The sequence below is a fragment of the Grampus griseus genome, assembly GCF_964374135.1.
Source record: "Grampus griseus genome assembly, chromosome: 19".
Taxonomy (NCBI): domain Eukaryota; kingdom Metazoa; phylum Chordata; class Mammalia; order Artiodactyla; family Delphinidae; genus Grampus; species Grampus griseus.
In genome coordinates, this window is record NC_139013.1 from 45,500,012 (window position 1) to 45,524,103 (window position 24,092).

At 42.5% G+C, this 24,092-nt stretch overlaps 1 protein-coding gene across 4 annotated transcripts; it reads right to left on the reverse strand.

The window, feature by feature from the left end:
- Positions 1 to 8: 8 nt before the first annotated feature.
- LOC309836837 (ATP-dependent RNA helicase DDX19B) lies at positions 9 to 22,455 on the reverse strand. Of its 4 annotated transcripts, XM_082677023.1 has the most exons (13): positions 22,341 to 22,439; positions 20,009 to 20,179; positions 13,110 to 13,158; positions 12,170 to 12,223; positions 10,958 to 11,093; positions 10,584 to 10,676; positions 8,315 to 8,417; positions 7,636 to 7,750; positions 5,011 to 5,188; positions 4,403 to 4,640; positions 3,695 to 3,857; positions 3,040 to 3,231; positions 9 to 2,604 (listed from the first exon to the last, which is right to left on the reverse strand). In XM_082677023.1, exons 2-13 carry the CDS (start codon positions 20,063 to 20,065, stop codon positions 2,543 to 2,545), a joined length of 1,440 nt encoding a protein of 479 aa, XP_082533149.1. In that variant the 5' UTR covers positions 20,066 to 20,179; positions 22,341 to 22,439; the 3' UTR covers positions 9 to 2,542. The 4 variants fall into 4 exon arrangements, with proteins under 4 accessions (XP_082533149.1, XP_082533148.1, XP_082533147.1 ...); XM_082677022.1 differs by lacking the exon at positions 20,009 to 20,179 and having other exon boundaries at positions 22,341 to 22,455; XM_082677021.1 differs by lacking the exons at positions 12,170 to 12,223; positions 13,110 to 13,158; positions 22,341 to 22,439 and having other exon boundaries at positions 20,009 to 20,173.
- Positions 22,456 to 24,092: the final 1,637 nt, after the last annotated feature.

Genomic DNA, 24,092 nt, shown 5'->3' on the forward strand with positions numbered 1-24,092 from the left:
TCCAGAATTTTCCACTGGGCCCAAATCTCCTTTTCTCAAGCAAGTTTCTTTTTGTAGGGCACAGTTTATCATTCCATACATAGGAACTTACTAAAATCAGCAGAAGAAACTCTGGGGACTGAAGCTCAAGGGCTCCATACATTTTTACATCACTGATGTCTCAAAATGGCACAAGGTCACAGAAGCAGCTATGGACCATTACGCCCTAGAGGCTAAGCACTGGCAGGAACGAACATGGGCTGCAGTGACACTGGGGGGACTTTCCAGAGCCATCCATACAGTGAGTCTTTCTTACCTTTTAAAAAGACACATACTCGTTTGGGAGTTTCTCCCCAGGAAAATACATTTAAACTCAAAACACTGCATAAACTTCATAAACTCCATAAAACCCATCCAGTGAGTTCTTAGGGGTCTAGCCCCAGATAAGGAACTGTTAATCTAGATTTCTACCAGATACCCATTTATTCCTACTATTGAAGAGTCTGAAGCACATCGCTTCCCATTTTCCTGCTCAGATTTAGGGCTACTCAGTAGATAGGTTATACATGTTGTGAGAAGGTGGGATGTACTCAGCCTGCAGCCTCAGGAGTCCACACTCCTTTAATTATTGCCTTTGTTTTAAGTTATTCCAGGGTTGGTCCACAGGACTTTGCGGGGGTTGGAGGGGGCATAAAATTTCTTCCCTTCTTACAAGACTCCCTAGGTGGGTCAGAGTTGGCCAAAAGTACAAACAAGACTCAACACAGTCAAGTGCCCCCAGGGGAATGTGGCAGGACTGACAGTCTGCGGTTCTCTCTGTAGCATCTGTAATGTCAGATTAGGGAAACCACCTGGGAGGCTGACTTGGCCCCTTCCCTTCCCAGGAGACAAATCTGGCCCTAAAACACAGAAATGCCTACAAGGAAGGTCTGGGATTGGAATAGTTCTCATCACAGAAAATCCCTCTTTCAGGCCTGGTCCTAGATAAAGTGGCCCTTCCGTATCGAAGTCAAAGAGCTGAAGAGGACTCTCAGCTGGGGTTTCATATTGCTCTTGTAACTCAGTTTCATCTCATCTTTGCTCTGTCACTCTGTGGGTACCAACAGCTTTGGCCAGGTATGAGGAAGTGTCCATTACTATTATTTGCTCTGACTGCTCTGCACAAAGATGCCAAGTAAGGGTGGAGCAAAGGCCTTGGCAGTTACTCTTGCCTTGGACAGATGAATGGCTGTAGTCCACCTTGTCCCTTAGTTGCACCTGTCTGTATTCCAAGCACTGTGAACGCAGATATTCAGAATCCCTTTATAATCAAGATGCCTAAATTCTGAAATCATTCCCCAGCTCCGATAAAAAACTTGCCTTCTGTGATCTGGAGGCAAAGCAAGGATTTCTGACTACTGCTGATCGCTTCTGGAGCCCTGAGACTGGCCATTAGCAACTTGAAACCACAATTTTCACTGAGGATCCAAACCTCAGAGCACCTTTTATTTGCTAACGGCTACTAAACGGTCAAGGTGATGTTAGGGATGTAAAAAAGATGCTGCAGGGCTTCCCTGGTGGCGCAGTGGTTGAGAGTCCGCCTGCCGATGCAGGGGACACGGGTTCGTGCCCCGGTCTGGGAAGATCCCACATGCCGCGGAGCGGCTGGGCCCGTGAGCCATAGCGGCTGAGCCTGGTGTCCAGAGCCTGTTCTCCGCAACGGGAGAAGCCACAACAGTGAGAGGCCCGCATACCGCAAAAAAAAAAAAAAAAAAAAAGATGCTGCAAGTGCCCACAAGGTCAGGTTTTGTGGCAAGCCAGGACCACCACTAATTCTCCACGATGACTTCTCCACAGGACTTGCTCAAGCACAAGCACAGTTATCAGATGTGCATTCTGCACAGATTGCACCCACTGAGAAGAACAAGTCATGGTCTGCAACACAGACTTGCATACACCAGAGATCCCAGGTTGGCATTGTGGTCCATGCTTAGCAGATCTTCCTGCTCTGGCCATCAGGACAGCGAGGACCGACAACACTCAGACGAGCTGTCCCAACCCAAATCCAAAGCAGCAGCTCGCAGGTCTCCTCTGCTGTTTCATGCCACACTCCAAACACGATGACTGGCTTACACACCTAAGCTACTCGGTCTCTCTCTCTCTGTGTTCCCTCTTCACCTCTACTCTATCACTTTCACAAGGGCTGGAGGCTGGCCTGAACAATTCTAAGCAGAGAACAGGCCGGGGCTGCCACAACGGCTCCTGAGCAAGCGATCAGCCACAACATCTAGGTTAGCGTAATGATGTGGGAAAACGCTGGCCAAAAGAAAGACAGAATTTCCAAAAGGTAAATTTCTATGTATTCATGCGTAATCTTCAAAAGTTGTGTAAACAATTTTTTTCTACCTTCCCCCATCACTTGTACAATTTTTGTCAAGTCCAAACGTAATTTAAAATGAGGTAGGTAGTTTCTCTCTACTCGTGCCTTCATCTTTGTGTTGACTGTTGAGGCCTGTGCCGTGAAAGCACTAGTGTCCCGTGCAGGGGGAGCACCAAGGGTGGCACCAGTGACTGCAGGAGCTTCTCAGTTGGCTATTTTCTCAATCTCGTCCAAGTCATCTGTGTCCAGTCTTTCTATTTTCTTATCTGGGGGAAAGAAAAGAGAATTCAAAGAGAGACCAACATGGGGTTACAGAGACACACACTCAGGGAAGGGACAGCACAGCAGGGAGGGAGGAAACACAGGTCTCTGCTGCCTAGGAACGTGCTGTGCCTCTGGCCACAGAGATCCTTCACTGAACCCCAAAGGCTTCCAGTGACTGAGCAAGGGACACGGACAGCAACAGCCAGAGCCCCAGGCCCCTCAGCCTGGCCGGGGGGGACTGTCATTCAAGTCCCTGAGCCCTGAGCTCTCCAGGTGTGCTCTTTGAGAACTTCCACATTGTAGGGAAGGAGGGGAATGGGACAGAGACAAAGGCCTCTCTCGGGGCCACAGGAAAACCTACCCTTCACCCTCCCCTCCCGCCCTGGACTTGCCCCTGTAAGGTAAGGGCCCAGCAGGGGACACTCCCAGGGACTCACTGAAATGCTCCTGGATTCTGTTCAGGATGTTCATGCTGTGCTTGCTGTCCACCATGTTCACGGCCAGGCCCCTCTTGCCAAAGCGGCCGGTGCGCCCGATCCGGTGCAGGTAGGTCTCGTTGTCCGGGTTCCCATCCTTGTCCACGGGAAGGTCAAAGTTGATGACGACAGACACCTGTTCCACATCGATACCTGCATGAAGGAGAGTTGGACAGGAGTAAGGATGGGAGATAGAAATCACTGTCGTCCACAGTCAGGCCTATACACGCCAACCTCAGGTGGAAGGAACAGTCTGGGATGGGCCAGCTCTGGGATTCAGACAAAGGGGCAGGTAGCAGAACCCAGAGGGAGAAAACAGAACTGTGGCAGGTGCTGACCAAATTATGAAATCAGCCATCAGGCTCCAGAGAGCCTCTGCTGGATACCAGCATCTGGAGAAGCAGCTAAAGCCTCACTGGGGGCCCCAAGAAGAGCAGGTGCCGTTCTAAGCCACCAAGTCAGCACTCCTGGCTTCTGTGAAAGTTCTCCTCTGCTGAGGGAATACAAACAGGCTCTTCTAGAAAACAGGATCTCCCGCAAACCACCGGAGTGTCCCGCAGACGAGGATCTCTCCCGCTACCCCGAGCCTGCAGACCAGGACACAATCTCTGCTCACCGCGGGCACACACGTTGGTGGTGACCAGAACCTTCTCTTTGCCCTCTCGGAAGCGCTCAATCACTGCAGCCCTCTGCTCCACCACCATTTCACCACTCAGCAGAGCCACCTGGTGGCCTTCTTTTGAGAGCTCTGCTGCCAGCCAACTAGCTGTTTTGCGGGTCTGGAGTAAAAAGAATTGTTTTAAGCGAAGATACCTGTAAAAAAAACAAATGAAGACACCTGCAGAAAAGTGGCTTGTTGCCATTAATATATATGAAGGCTCTACTGAGTTCAGTCAGCAGGTTAGGCTTAAAGTTTCTGAATATTTTTTACCATGTGATTTTTTTTTGGACAAATTCCTTCAATGATCTTAGTGTTTATCTATAAAGACTGGTTTGAGCCAAAGGTCTTCATTCCTAAATACCCTATATTATTAAAACTTTAAAATTATTTTCCTGGATGTTATTTGGAGGTTTTTTTCCCAAGTTATCTCTAAGAAGTGGGACCAAAGAAGGTTTAGATCTTCAGTCTTCCCCTTACAACTCATTACAACCTGTGAGAATATGTCCTGAGGCAGATGGAGGTGATTCATTTCCTTTCCAGCCACCGGGAAGGAACCTGGTCCCCCAGCACGGAGTGGAGCTGGCTGAGAGGGAGGGCGCAGGGCCACACCCTCCAGTGGAGCTCCTCCCCCGCAGGCGGCCTCCTGCTGCCGCTGCTACTCACATGACAGAAGATCATGGCTTGAGCAATGGTGATGGCCCCGTAGATATTACACAAGGCCTGGAACTTCTCATCTCTGCTATTGCACAGGACGTAATACTGCTTGATGGTGTCCAGTGTCTCCTCCTCGCGCTTCAGTTTGATGATGTTTGGGTCTGGAACCACTTTCTGGGCAAATTTCCAGACAGAGTCTTCGAAGGTGGCAGAGAAAAGCAGCATCTGGCAGTTCCTGGGAAGCATCCTGCAAGGGAAGGCCCAGGTGTTCGACATGACCCCGACCCAGTGTTTCACTACAAGGAACAGAAGCACAGCCTCCCCAGGCTTGGATGACCTGCGTCCCCAGGAAGGTGGCAAAGCAGGGAGGAGCACTGCAGGGAGGAGGGAGGAGCAGACGTGGGGCAGGCACGGGTGATGGTAGAGTCCCTAAGTCTCCTTCCTCAACCTAGGCTGGGGGTATGGTCAGTGCGACATGGAAATGGCCCACCAAACAAATGCCTCTGAAAGCTGCAGAGTAAAGAACTGGCAGGGCCAAGAAGAGGAGGGTGAAGTAAAAGGAGATGATGCTGTAGATCAGGAGGCCGAGAAGTTCCTCCTGGCTCATGAGTTCCTACCTCTGGATGCGGATGCTCTGATCTTGGTGGCCCTGAGTAGCTATCATCACGTCAGCCTCATCCAGAACAAACACCTTGATCTTCTTGGGGTCAATGAACTTGAGCTTGGAGCACCAGTCCAGAACGGTCCCAGGGGTGCCAATGACAATGTGCTCACTGATCTTCTGACCTCTTTCCACTGTGGAGACAAGATGTGTTCTGTGGGTACTTCCATGGCAAAGCCAGCTCTACTCTCTGAGCAGTTCTAAAGCTATGATGTATTTTAAAGCAATTGTTTTGATGTTTGCATTAATATTTTAAGGAAAGGTTAGGATAGCACTACAGTATTTAATGGACATACACACACAAAACAGTAATGCTGAAAAGATTTGGTAAGAGTATAAACAATGAGATGGAAATGGTATTCTTTTACATTCTCTATAATCATCAATCCTCTTTCAAGGATTTCTTATCTTTATTTCTTCTCTGTCAACATCATTCTCCCTTGCCTGGGTTTGCATTTCCTCACAAGTAGACTTTTTCAAAGTTCTCACTCCAGTATACTCTGCCTCTCGGTTCTCCCAGCATCTATGTCAAATGAGTCAGTTGCCTTTACGTGCCCCTTTCCCAGGTCAGTAAATAAGATTCATTATGAAAGGTTTTGTCTTTTCCAAGAAACAAACTGCCTCTCTTAGAGTGCTTCCCCAGACTAGGCCTGGCACAGCATGGCACATTCTTGGCCCTGTGCAGCCTGAGATTGAGAATTTGGCTCATTTTGGGTTAGATGGTACTTACTGATTCAATTTTTAGTCCTTTAATTACAGTATAACCTTAACCAAATACATACAAGCTCCCATAGAAGTCACAGCCAAGGGACTTCCCTGATGGTGCAGTGGTTAAGACTCCACGCACCCAATGCAGGGGACCCAGGTTCAATCCCTGGTCGGGAAACTATATCCCACATGCATGCCGCAACTAAGAGTTCACATGCCACAACTAAGGATCCCATGTGCCGCAACTAAGGAGGCTGTGAGCCGTAACTAAGATCCAGTGCAACCAAATAAATATTTAAAAAAAGTCACAGAGAAAATTTTGCCTTAACATGAATGTTGAGTCAATTTAAAGCTAACAAATGCTCCTTTTTACTTCAGTTAACAAACCGATTACTGCCCTCCACAAACAAATACTCAGAATCCTCTGTCATTCTAACTCAGATACAAACTGCAATATTTTAGATGTCTTAAGACATCTAATCTAGACTTAGATTTTCCACTAAGTTTTATTGTCATATTTAACTTTTCTCTTCAGAACTGACATAAGAGGACTTCCCTGGTGGCACAGTGGTTAAGAGTCTTCCTGCAAATGCAGGGGACATGGGTTTGAGCCCTGGTCTGGGAAGATCCCACATGCCGCGGAGCAACTAAGCCCGTGTGCCACAACTACTGAGCCTGCGCTCTAGAGCCCACGAGCCACAACTACTGAAGCCCCCGTGCCTATAGCCTGTGCTCCGCAACAACAGAAGCCACTGCAATGAGAAGCCCACACACTGCAACAAAGAGTAGCCGCCGCTCACTGCAACTAGAGAAAGCCTGTGCGCAGCAACGAAGACCCAATGCAGCCAAAAACAAATAAATAAATTAAAAAAAAAAAGAACTGACTTAAGTTGGCATTAGGACATGTACACCAAGTGGACTTCTGCGAGTCATCAAGTCACAGGTCTGTGTTAAAGATCCATAGGACTCAACCAAGATTCCAACGAATTTATAATTACTTAAATATTGTAGTTTTTTGTAAAACAAGCAAAAGTAGAAAGAATGGATAAAGAAAAAATAATAATAAAAGTATCTCCCAGGGTTAATTGCCATGAACATTCTAGAACACTTTTGCTCTTCCAATGACATTAAAAAAATATCAGGCTATTTTTTAAGTAATTGGTCTGCTCAAAAAGTCAAATGTAACGTAGTGGAGGGGATGTGAGGAGACTATTCTAGACTGAAAGAAAGAGATATAACAACCAAATGCAATGCATATACACTGACTCAGTCTTGGTTCAACAAAAAAGACATAAAGAAACAGTTCTGGGACAATTAGGGGGAAATGAAATGGACTAGATGTTAGTTATTTTCTTGGTTGTGATAAGGATATTGTGGATATGCTGCAGAATGTTCTTACTATGAAGTGCACACTAAAGTACTTAGGAATAAAGAGCCACACTGTCTACAATTTACTTTCAAATGATTCACCAAAAAAAAAAAAAATATGGGGCTTCCCTGGTGGCGCAGTGGTTGAGAGTCCGCCTGCCAATGCAGGGGACACGGGTTCGTGCCCCGGTCCAGGAGGATCCCACATGCCGCGGAGCGGCTGGGCCTGTGAGCCATGGCCGCTGGGCCTGCGCGTCTGGAGCCTGTGCTCCGCGACGGGAGAGGCCACAACAGTGAGAGGCCCACGTACCGCAAAAAAAAAAAAAAAAAAAAAAAAAAATATGGACACAAACACAGGTAAAGCAAATATGGCAAAATGTTTACTTTTCGAATCTAGGTGGAAGGCACATGTGTTCATTGTATTATTTCAACTGCATACATTTTGAAATTTTTCAAAATAAAAAGTAATTAGCTTAATTAACAAGGATCACATATTCATACTCACATTTATTGCCACGAACAGCATACGCTAGCTTCAGTTCAGGGTAAAATTTGCCCATCTGCTCAATCACTTTTCCCGTTTGAAGAGCGAGCTCGTAAGTTGGGGAGAGGCACAGACACTGGTAGGGAAAGAATACAGAGAGAGAATTCAAGACACTATTATGCAACAGGGTATTACCATTAGAACTTAATGATTCCTCCAGCTGAGGCTGAAGCAAAGAATATATAAAGGGCACACCATTTGACTCTTTAAGCTGCAGTCATAAGCTGTAATTCTCGGGGGTCAGAACTCTGGCTGGGTAAAGACAGTTGAGAACAGCTATTGGCCACTGGAGTACCAAAAGCCCCATGTGAGTAGGGATCTGAAATTCCATTTGGAGATAAGCTTCCTTTTCTCTTACTCAGAAGGTTCTCAGAAGATCCTAATGGATGATAGTTGTAGATTACGGAGGTTTTTCTTGCAACTAAGGAAACCAAGCTTATCAGCAGTATCCCAGGACTGGCAAATCATCGAAAGGGGAACAGGATTTTTGTTATTACTGGAAGATCAACCATGCTGTCTGTGCTCAACTTACGGGGTTCTAGTTTATGTGAAAAGTAATACAAAGCTCAGCTTTTAATCCATCAAATGGCATTTCCCTTCCAGCTATGAGTTAGAAAACCCCAATTCACCAAGCCCTTACCTGGGGGTATCTGTTTGCAGGTTCTACTTGGCTGAGCATGGCCAACACAAAGGCAGCTGTTTTACCAGTACCAGACTGAGACTGGGCTATTAAGTTCTGTGGGCTGCACAAGAAAACAAACTGTTTAGGAGTATAAATCTCATGCATTCTTTCAGTGAATAAAAATGAAGCATAAAGCTTAATTAAAGAATGAATATTCCAACTTAATTTACAGAAGGAGGCCTTGGATTCTGTAGTAAAGTTACATACGCTAGCTTCACAAATAGAAGATTTTATGCTTTTGATTTGAAGTACTCCTTCCTTATCTTTTATCTATTCTTGACATAGCAGTGAGTGATTCTTTTAAAATGTGAGTCAGCTCATGTCACTTTTCTACTCAAAAACCTTCCAATCACTCCAGATTTCATTCACAGCAAAAGTTAAAATTCTTCTAATGCCGTACAGGGTCGCACCTGATGTGGCTCCCCACTAGCTCTCTGTTCTCCACCTCACCACTGCCCTCCCCCTTCCTCACTCCACTCCACCACAACGGCCCCGGGGCTGCTCTGGAAACATGCCAGCCATGCTCTTGTCTGAGGGCTTCTGCACCGGCTATACAGTGCCTGGTACCACTGTCCCCAGATGATAACATGCCAACTCTCTCCTCTCCTTCAAGTCTTTGCTCAGATATCACCTATTTAATGAGATTCTACCCTAACTACTTGATTTAAAATTGCAACCTACTTTGAAAAGCCTTAAAAAAGATGTACTGGTAGATGGATACATGATAAAGCATAGTAAATAGTCACAGTAAAATGTCACTGAAAGAATCTAGGAGGTGGGTATATATAGGTATTCACTATAAAATCCTTTCAACTTTTCCATAATAAAACGTTGAGAGTAAAACTGCAGTCAGGTCCTTGGTATTCCCAATCCCCCCATCATGCTCTGTTTTTGTCCTTAGCACTTATCACCTTTTTAAAAAAGACCTTTATTGAGATATAATTCATATACCATACAATTCATCCATTTAAAGTATACAAGTCAATGATTTTGGTATATTATATTAATGATTATTTTAAATTGTGGTAAAATAGATAATATAAAATTTGCCATTTTTAAGTGTACAATTCAGGGGCATTAATTATATTTACAATCTATCACCTTTTAACAGACTATATATTTGATTTATTTTTAATAAAAATATATCATCTATACTCCAAACTAGAATGTAAGCTCCTTGTGAGCAAGGATTTTGGTCTGCTTTGTTCACTAATGTATCCAAGTGCCTAGAATAGTATCTGTTACAAACCAAGCCCTCAATAAATATGTTAATGAAGAAAAAGTACTACAAAATTCTCTCAGATCTCTTCTAACATTGACAATCTAACACTGAGCATCTATGAAAGCATCAAGATCCATAAATACAAGTGGCAAATGTGAAACAATCTAATAAACATTCAATTTATTCATTTTTAAGTATGCTGAAAAGACATTATCCATCTTGAAAAATACATTATGACACAGAACAAAAAAAAACTTTGAGAAAATACAGACCTAAAGTATCTATTTTCAGACAAATAGGGAAAGGGGGATTTAGGATTATATGCAGTACAAATTTAGATAATCGTATGTGATGTAGGGATCAGTTTTTATAAAAAGTTCCTCATGCTCTAGAACCTTGTTCCTCAAAATGTGGTCTGACACCAGCAGCACCAGCAACACCGGGAAGCTTATTAGAAATGGTGAACCTCAGTCCCCATCTCAGACTTACTGAAATCAGAGTCTGCATTTTAATAAATTCCTATGAGATTCAAACACCTGTGAAAGAGTAAGAAGCACTGCACCAGAAAATGACCTTAGCAGTTGTACTATTCTGGTCTCCTAGAACCCTGTTTGGTTTTTGTCTTCTACATTTGACACATATATTTTACTTATCCATATAATGAAATCATGGTGTATATAAATGATATAAATGTATTTACCAACATAGAAATATTATTATGTAATTATCGTATCAAAAAAAATTTAAACATTTTATATGGTTCCTTTAAGAAAAAAGTATACATATGCAAGTTTACATAGAAAAACATCTAGAAGTCTCTACTCCAAATATTAATAGTGTAGGGGAGAGGGAGATTACAAATTATTTCTTTTTTCTTATTTTTCACTGTTTTCTAACTTTTCTAAAATGAGCATGTAATTACTAGTATAGTTTTTTAAAATAATAAAAGTTAAAAAAAAAACATGGGAGGTTAAAAATGGGATAGAGTTGCATTAGGACACGTACGGCTCAGCAAGCATTAAAGGCAATGCATTCTCCTGTATCTTCGATGGACGGTTGAAGCCCATGGCGTAGACTCCCTGGAGAAGCTGTGGTTTCCTAGAAAAACAGTTAAAGATGAAAGTCACAGTCTCTTTGGTTAAGGAAAGAAGCCACATATCTAGCTAACAGTACTAGAATTGTGAACTGAACACAATGTATGAGTGCAGCTAAAGCTTTTACAAATTACCTAGAAATTTTACTTACTAGCCCAAAGCAGCTAAATTCTTTCATTAAACTTGTGTTAAGTAAAAATGTTCTGTAGTGATGAAAAAACACTTGTAACAGGCCTAGGATTTCTATCTAAACACAAAGGGGAGAGACAGAAAGTAGATACTCACAGCCGAAGCTCCTCGAAGGACTTCACTGAGTAGAGCGGGGAGTTTGGATCCCGCTGCAGGACTTCCACTTGGTTGGTGTTATCAACAAGGTTGCTTCTGATCAGCTTGTTGAGTAAGGACTGGGCGGCTCTGTCCTCTGTCAGGAAAAAAAGAGTGTGAAGATTTTAAAAAGTCCATGAAATCCAGCGTGATGATCTCATCTGAATTCAGCTGCCATTGGTATTTTAAGCAATAACATGCATTTGTACTGGGGCTCCTAATTCAAGGTATAGCTTAGTTTTGATTTATAAATGCATTTAAAATAGTTTTATTAAAGGGAAAAATTATGATACTCGTATCATCTGTTGGGGCCTCATATTCTTCTCCAGAACTCTATTCCTAACAACTATCCTTTCTTGAGGTTACTGATTTCTCCTATCCAAACCCAAATATTTACTCCCCAATTTACACTCAATATAAATTTAAAATTATGAGCTTAAGGGACTTCCCTGGTGGCGCAGTGGTTAAGCATCTGCCTGCCAATGCAGGGGACACAGGTTCGATCCCTGGTCAGGGAAGGTCCCACATGCTGTGGAGCAACTAAGCCCGTGCGCCACAACTACTGAGCCCACGTGCCACAACTACTGAAGCTTGCGTGCCTAGAGCCCATGCTCTGCGACAAGAAAAGCCACCACAATGAGAAGCCCGCGCACCACAGCGAAGAGTAGCCCCCACTCGCTGCAACTAGAGAAAGCCCACGCACAGCAACAAAGACCTGATGTAGCCAAAAATAAATAAATAAAATAATAAAATAATAAAATAAAATTATGAGCTTAAAAAACACATCACAACAATGGAAAAAAAACCAAATTAACAGAGTCTGTATCTTGATGTTGGATAAGCTGTTCATTAAATGTGTCAAAATACCAACAAATATATATAATTTTATTAGGAAATGGTGACGCAAGTTAAAATTTCTTTTATAAAGACCAATACAAGATAATCATTCAGGGAATATTTCCTGCTGCTGCTGAAGTTTATCAGTTGTTCAAAGTAAAATTTCTCTAAAATGTAAAGAATTAGAATCCCTTTACCAATGACTATATTGAACTTTTATTAGCACTGTGACTCCCATTAAAGTCCAGCCAAGTAAGGTGTAAAAATGAAACCTCATAACATTCCATTCTCTTAGACTGTAGAACTTCATGTATATGTAACTCTAGGCTAAGTTACCTTTCTCTTCTTCATCTGACTTCTCTGCATTAGCATTGGTCTTGACCACAGCACCTTTATCAGACACAAAGCGGCCGTCATTCAAAATCACATCCCATACCCAACAGCTGAGACAATTCAAATTCTATGAGACACTAGAAATGTAAAGGCCTGGGGAGCAAAAAAATAAATGAGGAAACCAAGCCACAGATAAAAACATTTTATTGTTCCTATATAAACAAAGGTATGAAAACTGTCGCTTATATTTCAGTTCTTTCCAAGTCCTCTCACTTTACCTCAAAAACTAATATTAATCCCTCACACCATCAATATTTCTCTCATGTTACAGAAAGATGGTTTTAGCAATGACCAAAACCACCTTGATGCTCAACAGAGGAATATCTATATCTATGCAAATCATATTTCGTCAATATACAAACACCATAGTGCCATTAAGACTCTTTGTATATAAATTGTTGATTAATAGAAACATATATTCAATGTTGTAGTACTGTAAAAACATACAGAAAAATAATTCAGAGTGAGGTGTTACAATTTCTCCCCTATAATGTTAAATACATCAACAAAAATTCAATGGACATCTTAGGTTTTTGGTAGCTACGATTTCAGAATAATTACAATAGGTTAACCCTCAGGTTGTTCATACTTTGTCTATCTCATCTCAAATTGAGGAATATTTTAAAAAACAAATAATCATTGGCAGTATATTTTCATGGTTAGTAATACACTTTATAATTTATAAGCCAATTAGGCATCCTCATGCTTATATGAAGCAGAACACCAAACAATCCCGTTTGTTGATTCCCAAGTCAAATGACTGCCAATATCTGCCGGCGCCCTGTCTGGTACACATATAATTTTTTTCCAGACAGTTGTTATGTTAAAACATTAATACTAAAGGAAATTATTTTTGTTTTCAAACTAGCATTTAGTTACTCACCATTGGCATCTGGTTTGATTTTCTCTTCCTTAAGATGCAAGTTGCTGAACTAAATGGAGAACATGGGGGGTAAAGTGTCAGGAAAATCACTTAAAAGATTTTGCATCAATAGTGCCTCCCCCAGTGAAGCTGGGAAGAAATGAACCACTCTCATGACCTATTCGTTAGGACATAGTCATTAGGTTGTTCTGCTGGGCTCCTTTTGTTTACTAAATGTTAGAGTGAGAATAAACAAAATATCCCACAAAACCAGAGGAAAAAAACTGGTTACACAACAGCTCAAAATCCATACTTCCTAACTACAATCCTTAGAAAGAATTATAATAATTTGTGAGTTTGCTTAATGCCCGGATTACACAGATTCTCTCAATCTCTCAACAGAATACCATTTAAGTTGTCACACTCATTTTTCAAACAAGAGGAAATTTAGAGACATACTGGAAAATGCAGTCATTCTTCAGAGAACACTGAGGCGGGAAGACTGCAATGAAAAGCATCTGTGGGTGGGAATCAGTCATGCTGCAGGCTATGTTGGAGTGACAGGGCCACAGCACGCCAGTATGCATCCTCACATTCGGGTTGCCTTGTGCTAGATGTCTGGTATTTTAAATTGGGAACAGCCTAGAGCATCATGGCACACTATGTAATCAAAATACCCAGCATGATGAAGTGGGAATAGAAAGGAAGGGATAAAGGAAAGACATTTCAAAGAAAGATTTATTAGGACTTTGATCAAACACTGTAAGTTAGGGATATCCTGGAAGGACTTATCTCCCCTATTAGTATGAAAATTTGTCAATTATACCTCAATAAAGCCAAAAAAAAAAAAAAAAGAAAGAAAGAAAAGAACAGAACTTAAAGACAGGGGATATTTTTATTTTTAGTTGACCTTTGGATCTAGCCAAAAAAAAAAAGAAAGAAAAGAACAGAACTTAAAGACAGGGGATATTTTTATTTTTAGTTGACCTTTGGATCTTAATCATAAAATATTAAGTGGGGCTTAAGATACCATGTAGAGAAGGGAAAAAGAATGAAAATCACCACCACAATCAAATGGCTATTGCTTAAAGCACCACTTGCACAGGTTTTCTATGTCTTGAGGTTCATTTCTGCTCTTCCTCTAAGTCCAATAAAGGGGAAAGTGGAGGGAGGAATGAAAAAACTGTTTTAATGGGTAGTTAGCTGGGAATGGAGGAACCTCACTTCTATTGATGGAAACTGAAAAGGGAGTTTCTGGTGTCTGTCTACTTCGCTGTTGGGGTGGATGGAGGAGGAAGCAGGGGGCGGGGGAACACACTGGAGAGACTGGCAAGACAGGGAATTGGCAAAAAAAAAAAAAGGAAATCACTATGAAGCAGTAAAAATCCTTCATTAATTCTGAACGACAGAGAGCACACTAACAGATAATGAATGAGGCAACCTGCACCATGTTATGATATATAGTAGGCGTTCAATATATTCTAGTCTTCATTAAAGCACTCCTCTTCCACATCCTGCCAATGAACATGGTTTAAGCCTAATATTCAAGGCTGTTAAAAACAGAGACAGACAGACTGACTTACTGGCAATATTTACAAGAACAGGGTTAATAGTACTCACTCCTAGGGTGATAACTGCTACCTAAAATAAATGATAGGGTTGAGGTATAAGTGAGTTAGAAATATCCTTTACTGTAATAATCAGTGATAAATGGACAACCTATTCTTTTGTTGGTATACTGTTAAAATTGAAGCTAACAGAGTAAATAAACAGTTAAAATAAATAAAATGCAACGTACAGAAAAAGTTGATAGCAACAATGTAAATGAAACCAAGAAATGTTGTTTTGATTACAATGTATCAGAATTCTGGAGAGGTTCCAGCAGATTCTGAAAACATACTCAGCCCTCACTTTGCTGTAAGGACCTCAAAGCCTAAACAGCAAAAGCACCAGGACAGTGAAGTTCACATCACCTACTGCAGTGTCAGTGAACTGAACGCTGAAACTTACGTTGAAAGTCCAGTTAGTTCCGATTCCTTCCTTTGCTCCATTTACTTGGACCAAAAAGGAGAAACCAATTTCTCTTGCAACTTCATTCAAAACTATTTTGCAATCCAAAAAATTAACCAAAAGGCAAAAAAGCCAAAACATCCGCCTTATAATATCTACATTTTTTCAAGGCCTTTAGTTAATATTTTCGCTTTTAAGATGTGTTAAAATAATTGGAATCTATACAGTTACACACTGCATTTTATTCAAAAGCTACTTGAGAAAGGATTCTTGAGACAGAAGAAGGAAGATTAAATGGTTATTCAGTTATACTGAATAAGGAATGCCTTAGGCACAATGGTGAAGTAGGAGACTTAAGAGTCTTACTCATTAGAGTTTCCTACTCCCTTTGCCCTTCTCTAAATTGAAATTTCCTAAGGAACAAGGGGAACAAAGAGGAACCACAGGGGAATGAGGAAATAAACATAAATAGGATTTAATATTTTCTTTTCTAAAATGAATAAGAAATGGAGCTTGATGAATATTTAAAACACAGTAACCTTGCACTGCACATGTCAGAGTCACCTACATCACACAATTCCTGTGGAGATCCTCAGTGGGAGTTCCACAAGGCAGAAGGAAAGAGCTGTCTTTACTCATTTGTTCAGTTTTAGAATATTGGGATCTATTATAATTTACCTGTGCAAGATTAAGTAAATTCACAAAACTTATCCAGGTTCAACTAATCTGTACAATATGGATAAGTAATTCAAGATTCCTGCAAAGAAAATGAATTATAGATAACAATAACTATAATAATAACAATCACTTATATAGCACTTATTTCAGGCATGTCCATAAATCAGTGAGGTAGGTACTATGATTATCCCCATTTAATAGATGTGGAAATTGAGGAACAGAGAAGTTAAGCAATTTGCCCAAGGTTATAAGTGTTGGGCCCAGAATACAAATCCAAGTCTGTCTGGCTACAAAGTCTTAGGTCTTAACTTCTACACAATAGTGCCTCTCATAGATGATACTAACCTCAAAAAAATAATAATAAACTTAAAGATGATACAATGATGCAGTCACTTTGGAAAACAGTATGGCAGTTCCTCAAAAGTTAAACACAGTTACTATATAATCCAGTGATACCACTTTTAGATAGATACCCAAGAGAACTGAAAATGTCCACACAAAAACTTGTACATGATCAAGTACATATGAATGATCACAGCAACATTATTCATAATAGTCAAAAAGTAGAAACAATTCAAATGCCCATCAATGGACATCAATGAATAGATAAATAAAATGTGGTATCTATACAATGGAATATCATTTGGCAATAAAAGTGAATGAAGTACTGATACGTGTCACCACATGGATGAACCATGAAAACATGCTAAGTGAAAGAAGCCAGCCACCAAAGAGCACATATTATATGATTCCATTTATAGGGAATGTCCTGAATAGGCATATCTAAGGGGACAGAAAAAAGATTAGTGGTTACAAGGGGCTGGGCTGGGAGGTTGAGGAGAAATAGGGGTGACTGCTGACAGGTACAGGTTTCTCTCTGAGGTGATGAAAATGTTTTAAAATTGACTGTGGTAATGTTGATCTAATCTTCCTATTACATAAAAAAATTAACTCAAAATGGATCACAGACATAAATGTGACATTTAAAGCCATAAATCTTCTAGATGAAAATACAGGTGAAAAGCTTTGAGGCCTTGGGTAAGGTATATTTCTTAGAGAGAACACAAAAAGAACTAATCATGAAAAAATTGACAAATTAGAATTAGCCAAAATTGAAAACGTCTCCTCTTCAAAAAAGTACTGTTAAGAAAATTAAAAGGCAAGCTCCAGTCAGGGAGAATATTTATGCAAATGACATATTTGATAAAGGACTTGTATCCAGAATACATAAAGAATTCTCCCAACTCAGTAATAAGAAAACAATCAAAATTTTTAAGTGGGCAAAAGATTTGAAAAGCCACTTCAAATAAGTTATACAGGTGGCAAATAAGCACATGAAAAGACTCTCAACATCATTAGTCATTAGGGAAATGTAAATTAAAACCTCAGTGACGGGCTTCCCTGGTGGCGCAGTGGTTGAGAGTCTGCCCGCCAATGCAGGGGACACGGGTTCGTGCCCCCGTCTGGAAAGATCCCACATGCCGCAGAGCGGCTGGGCCCCTGAGCCATGGCCGCTGGGCCTGTGCGTCCGGAGCCTGTGCTCCGCAACGGGAGAGGCCACAACAGTGAGAGGCCCGCGTACCACAAAAAAAAAAAACCAAAAAAACAAAAACAAAACCTCAGTGACATACTATACACCTATTAGAATGGAGGGAAAAAACTGGCCATGCTGTGCTGGTGAGGATGTGGAGCAACTAGAGCTCTTAGCCATTGCTGGTGGTATTACAAAATGGTACAGCCACTTTAGAAAACAGTTTGGTTTGTAAGTTATAAAGTTAAACATACACTTAACATATAACCCAGCAAATCTCACTATTAGGTATTTACCCAAGAAAAATGCAAACATAAGTCCATACAAAAACCTGTATCCTAATGTATATAATAGCTTTATTCATAAATGCCAAAAACTAGAAAATACACAAATGTTCATCAACAGAAGACTAAGTAAGCTGTGGTACACCCATGCATGGAATACTACCCAGCAATAAAAAAGAACAAACTACTGATCCATGCAACAACATGGCTGAATCACAAACGCATTATGTTAAGTGAAAGCCAGATTTTTCAAAAGGCTACATATTATATAATTCCATTTATACCACATTTTGGAAAAGGTGGAACTAAAATGACACAAAACAAATCAGCAGCTGTCAGAGATGGGTGGGGAGAAGGAAGTGAATGCAAAAAGTTTGAGGGAACTTCTTGGAGTTGTAGAAACGTTCTATATATTGATTGTGATGGTGGCTACACAACTGTATGTCTCTGTCAAAATTCACAGAACTGTAGCACTAACAAGGGTGAATTTTACTTTATATAAACTATATCACAACAAACTTGACTTAAAAAAATTAAAAGGCAGTCCAAGAGATCCAACATTCAACTGATAAGAGTCTGGAAAGAGGAAATGAAGAAAAACCAAGGGGAAGAAATCAACAATGAAATTTTTCAAGAAAATTTCCCATAACACAAGGACAAGAGTTTTCCAGATTGAAGTTCCCACCCAGTGCCTAGTAAAATGAATGAAAATAGACCCATATCAAGAAACATCGTCATGAATTTTCTGAATACTGGAGACAAACAGAAGATTCTTCAAGCTTAGAAAGGGAAAAAGAGGTCACATCGGGAATCAGAATGGTCTCAGACATCTCAACAACAAATACAGAAATCTAGAAGGCAATACAACAATGTCTTTAAAGTTTGGCAGGAAAATAATTTCCAACTAACAATTCTACACCCAGCAACACTATTGTTCAAATGATAGGGCAAAATAAGCTAATTTCGGAAAGGCAGTATCTTAAAAAATTTACTTCCTATACACCTTCAGAAAGCTGATAAATGGCTCCACCAAATCGTGAAAGATGAAGAGAGGGGATACAGAAAGGGAGGGATCCAATACAAGAGAAGAGGAGGAAGTCCCCAGATTGAGGGCAAAGGGAAATTTGGCTTGTTCCCCTCCAGCCCCCAAAATGAACTGGGGCAACTAGTACAGTTATTTTGTTTGTTTGTTTTTTGCGGTACGCGGGCCTCTCACTGTTGTGACCTCTCCGTTGCGGAGCACAGGCTCCGGACGCGCAGGCTCAGCGGCCATGGCTCACGGGCCCAGCCGCTCCGCGGCATATGGGATCTTCCCGGACCAGGGCACGAACCCATGTCCCCTGCATCGCAGGGGGACTCAGAAATGGAATTGACAGATCACTTGATGTGTGGGAACATCCTGAGATAAACTTAGACAATTAGCAAAGAGGCTGGGGTTGAATTGGTGATAAACACAAGGAAAAAAAACGGCAGTTACAAATTCCAAGGGAAAAGTTGTATAGGAAATAAAGGTATTCCTGAGTTACTAATAATATAAGCACAGAATACTGATCTAACTAAAATCACAATATAATGGAAAGATGGGGAATGGGAAGGTGTGCTTTAGTGGTGGGGAAAGGAGGATGGAGTAAAGTGTCAAAATCAATAAACACCTAAACCGGAAAATTCAACAAGTAGCAAAGCAAGCATGTTATTCAGGGAACAAGGAGGTCAGTATCGTAAATCAATGTCAAGAGAAATAACAGTTTTCTTTGGGGAGGAAGAAACTGGCGGGAACCACTTTCTGAAACTATTTGACCCTTTATCTATGTGCATATGAAACATTTTTATCAGTTATAAAAAATAAGACCAAGTCCTTGTTCTCGAGAAATTAACAGAAATAAGTACCAACAAAGCGGGTTCAAAGCACTATGAGAACTCGAGTGTTTAGGCGGGAAAAATGAATTCCATATAGTAACGTTTAACCCATATCTTGCTTACTGTGTGTCAGGCCCAGAACAAAGTTAAGCGGATCACGAGAGGATTTACTGCCAAGCCTACACAGTCAGTCATTCATCATCACTAAGCAAGCTGAGGAAGCACACAAATATGAATGAACAAGCCATGGTTCCTGAGCCCAAGCAGCTCAGAATCGGAAGGTGGAAAATGACACCTACATAGGTGATTATTACAATTCAGGGTCCTGACTCCAGGAAGACAGGCGGGCGCCTGGGCTCTTTAGCTATGGGAGCGCTCACCTGCGCTTACGTAATCTGTCGGGGGCTGGCGGGTGGGTAAACAAAGCCAGCTCAGGGTCCAGGCTCCATCCCTACGCGCACTCCATCCTGGCCCAGACCAACCTAGGGAGTGTCTTTTCCCAGGCATCTGATCCCGGCCAAAACGGCCCCCTGACCCTTTTACGGCTGAAGCCAACTCACCGACTCGGCTGCCGCTTCCTGCTCGTCCACCGCCAGGGCCCACGAGTCGGTGGCCATGGTCGCAGGCACGGCTGGGACGCAGGTGCCGGCAAACTAGCCGGCTGGCGCGGCACGATCCGCGATCTGGATAGACTCCCGCCCCAAAGAGGGGGGAATTCTTTCGCTCAGGCGCTGGGGATCGGAAGCGGCGCGCCGCAGTGACGTCAGAATCCGCGCCGGACCGGCCGCCCCTCACCCGCTTTGGACTGGCACTTTTGTCGCCTTCAGGCCCTCACCCCTTCATTGCTCTTGGTTTCTTATCGAACGTCCAGAACCACAGACTAAGGTAGTATCTTAAAGTGCCTAAGGTCAACCGGCTCTCCAACCAAAGAGCAAAACCACGTTTTGCTCTCTATTGCCACCGTGCTGGGAGAGATGCCACATTCTCTCTCAGGACGGTGGCATAGAAGATGCTCATATAGATTGAATATACCAATACACAAAACCGTTACGGATAGTGAGCAAGATGAATTTGAAAGAGATTTTTAACTTCGCTTTTCAGGTTGGTAATTTTAAATGTCCAGGTATTGGATAGGGTGTTGGGAATCAGCCCTCTCAAACACCGTTTGGTTAAAAATTTGTCCCACAGACTATGTGCCAACATCACTTACAGGAATTTGACCTTGAAAAATACTCAGAGTGGGTGCTAGGGAAATGTGTTCCAGGTAGAAAATCAGACAAAAAGCAAGCAGGTTTGTGGAACCAAACACAGTTTCTGGGATGATGACAAGAACCAGGGATGAAGTTGATAGGAGGTCCATGAAAAGGGCCGTGCAGAGCAGCTTATGAGCAAATGAGTTTACTCAAGGGATCGCCCCACTCTGGTGTAACATTTAGAGTTAGCCTTGCCTGGCTAGAATCCCAGCTCTCTTATGTAAGTGTTCTGTGACTGGGAGAATTAAAAATGTGTGTGTGTGTGTGTGTGTGTGTGTGTGTATACATGGCTTTTAGAAGAGGTAAAATAAGGATTAAGTGTGACACTTTCCCTTAACTGGGATCAAACAAGCTTCTCTCTCCTTGCTACTTCACTAGAAAGAAGCTGGGCACTTCCCAGCAACCTGAGTGAGAAATAAATCCCCACTTCTTTCACTTTGCCAGTAATCCACTACAGCAAATTAATTTCAAGTTAACAGTGGGGTCTATGGGGAATTTTACTTGTAGACTATAAGTAAAAATGTTTGGGAAAGGGTAAAGTAGTTCCTACAATCCTCTTCTTGCCATGATTTTTTTTCTCCCGCACTCTTTACAGGGTTAATTTGGGGGAGATTTTTTTGGACCCTACAGGTGACGATGTGCAAGAAGAAAAAGGTAAATATGCATTATGGCAGGCCATGACCTACATCTCCTCATGTGAGAAGCAACCCTGGGAATGTCTTGCCAAATTATGTTGATCACAGGGCTAAAAGAGGTTAAGGAACTTTTATGTTTAATGAGGTTAAAAATAAGCCATTAAAGGTGCAGAACTGTATACAATAGGATCCACTTGTGCAAACAAAACAAACTCATATATGCTTGTACATACTACAGAAAATGTATAAGATACCCACAAAACTGGTATCAGTGGCTGCTTCTAGTGAGGGGCTCTAGAAGTCTGGGGTGGGAGGAGACTTTCTTTTCATTGTATACAGCTAATCCTTTGAAAATTTTTCCATGTGCGTGTTTTCCTTTTAAAATTGTATTTCAGACAAACAGGAAAGGGAATACTAAACAGACACCTAGATTCCCACCTCACGGCTTAAGAAATAAAACAATTAAGATTCAAATGAAGCCCCTGCATTGCCATCCCAAGAGACAGAAGCTCTCCTGAATTTTAGTGCTTATCTTTCCCATAAATGCTTTTAGTATGTATAGCTTTTCCTATTTAAAAAGAAAAAAAAATACTTAAAAATAAGCCCCAGGATTCTAGACTTTTATGTGTCCACCCCCAACACCTGCACAATGTGAGACTCCTGGTAAGAAGGAAACTGGTTCCCAAAGTGGGGCTGTGGAGAGGAATCAAGGGAATAAGAGCCCCTGGATTTGAATTCAGCCTCCTGCATTTACTCCCACGTGACCTTAGGCAGCCCGTCTCCTCTGAAATCCTGGTAAGCACTCATCTCACGGTTCGAGGATTCAACGACATCACAAGGTTAAGGGCCATCGGCCCAGTGCCTGGCCCTTGGCGAAGGCTTGATTAAATATACGCTGTTATTATTATTCCTGTCCCTCCCTCCCGTCCCAGCCCGGGGTGGGGGCGGGGAAGAACCCTGAACGTGGAGAAAAAGGTCTTGTTTCTACCCTCAGAGATACTCACGTCGCCCACAGGCAGGGCGAGCGGAAAGGGCCCTACGGCGCGACCTCGGAACGGTCTAGCAGCCCCAGCCATCGCCCCTCAGCATTGCGGTTACCACCGCCAACGGCCGCTCACAGCCCGAGCCTCATTGGCTGAGGCTTAGAAGCCAGTCCCGCCAGCCAATCAGAGAAGGGGAACGGCAAGCCTGGCGCATGCGCACCAAAGTACCTGGGTGCAAAAAGGCTAGGTCTAAGTTTCAACAGGGGTAGCCTTTGGGTATTGAGCTTTTCTTCCCCCCCTCCCCCCGCCTTGAGTTTTTTAAACCGAGTTGTTTTTTGCTGAATGTCAGGCTCCCGCCTTAGGTTGGAAACTCCATAAGGACAGGGCAGTGCTCTCCTTAATCTTGATCTCTAGGGTCTAGCGCATAATAGACATTCACTTGGTGAATAAATAGATGAGGAATGCACATCCCCCCTCCCTGACCCCCGGATCAAACATTTTTATTTTTAATTTATTTTTTAATGAATATTTTATTTTATTTTTCGGCTGCACTGCACTGCAAGTGGGATCCCAGTTCGACCAGGGATCGACCCCTACCCCCCTGCATTGGAAGCGCGGAGTCTTAACCATTGGATCACCAGGCAAGTTTCTATTTTAAATTTATTTTTAATCTTTTTTTTTTTTGGCCAGGCTCTGCAACATATGGGATCTTAGTTCCCTGAACCCGTTCTCCCTGCAGTGGATGTGGAGCCTTAACCACTGTTCTGCCAAGGGAGTCCCTGTAGATAAAACTTTTTTTTTTTTTGTGGTACTTGGGCCTCTCACTGTTGTGGCCTCTCCCGTTGCGGAGCGCAGGCTCTGGACGCGCAGGCTCTGGACGCGCAGGCTAAGCGGCCATGGCTCATGGGCCCAGCCGCTCCGCAGCATGTGGGATCTTCCCGGGGCACGAACCCGTGTCCCCTGCATCGGCAGGCGGACTCTCAACCACTGCGCCACCAGGGAACCCCAGATCAAACTTTTTACTCTTTGCCTCTGAACAAATAGGTGAGGAAGCTCATTCTCTAGTTTAGTCCACTGCTACTCCAAGTGTGATCCCCCAGTAATAGCACAGATAACACGTGGGAGCTTATTAGAAATTCAGAATCTCAGGCTTGGCTCCAGACCTACTAAATTGGGATCTGCATTTTAAGATCCTAGTGAGGCAGGAGATAGATGGGCCCCAGGTTAGACATTTACAACTGGCCTCCCGTTTACGTTTCATGAGACAGAAAAAAGTGGGTCAGGCTGGATACTTACAACTAGCCTCCTGTTTGCATTTCCTGAGACAGGAGATAGGTGGGCTGCAGGTTAGGCATTTACAATCAGTCTCCTGCTTGCTCTGAAATAGAAGCAATGACAGGGACAGGGTAAATAGCCAAGCTTTGTCTCTTGTGGATGCCTTAAGATAACAGTCATGGCAAGAGCAAAGAGGGGCAAAACCTTGTTCGAGTAAAGGACCAAGGGATCTCCGCTTCCCCTCACCTTGGGGCAAGGGAGACACTACACATGGGCACAAAGGCTCCTTGGGGGTCAAAAGTCAGGGGACAACTCCAGGCCATGGTGACTCTTGCTTCTCCCAGACAGCTTCACGTCGGGATCCATCTTGACTGAGAGGTGCATGCGCACCTAAGGGGAGGGTCCTGAGACAAATTAGCCAGGGGAGAACAAAACAAGATGGTTGGCCAGAAGGAAGACAAAGCCTCGGAAAACTGCCCCTTTATAAAGAATTTAAGA

Excerpts from the sequence above, each read along its gene's own strand:
- LOC309836837 (XM_082677022.1), bottom strand. The coding sequence starts at position 22,412 with ATGGCTGGGGCTGCTAGACCGTTCCGAGGTCGCGCCGTAGGGCCCTTT. Across the intron at positions 11,094-12,169 it reads GTCAGATGAAGAAGAGAAAG|AGGACAGAGCCGCCCAGTCC; the intron begins GTAACTTAGCCT and ends TTTTCCTGACAG. Across the intron at positions 10,677-10,957 it reads TCCTTCGAGGAGCTTCGGCT|GAAACCACAGCTTCTCCAGG; the intron begins GTGAGTATCTAC and ends CTGTTTTTCTAG.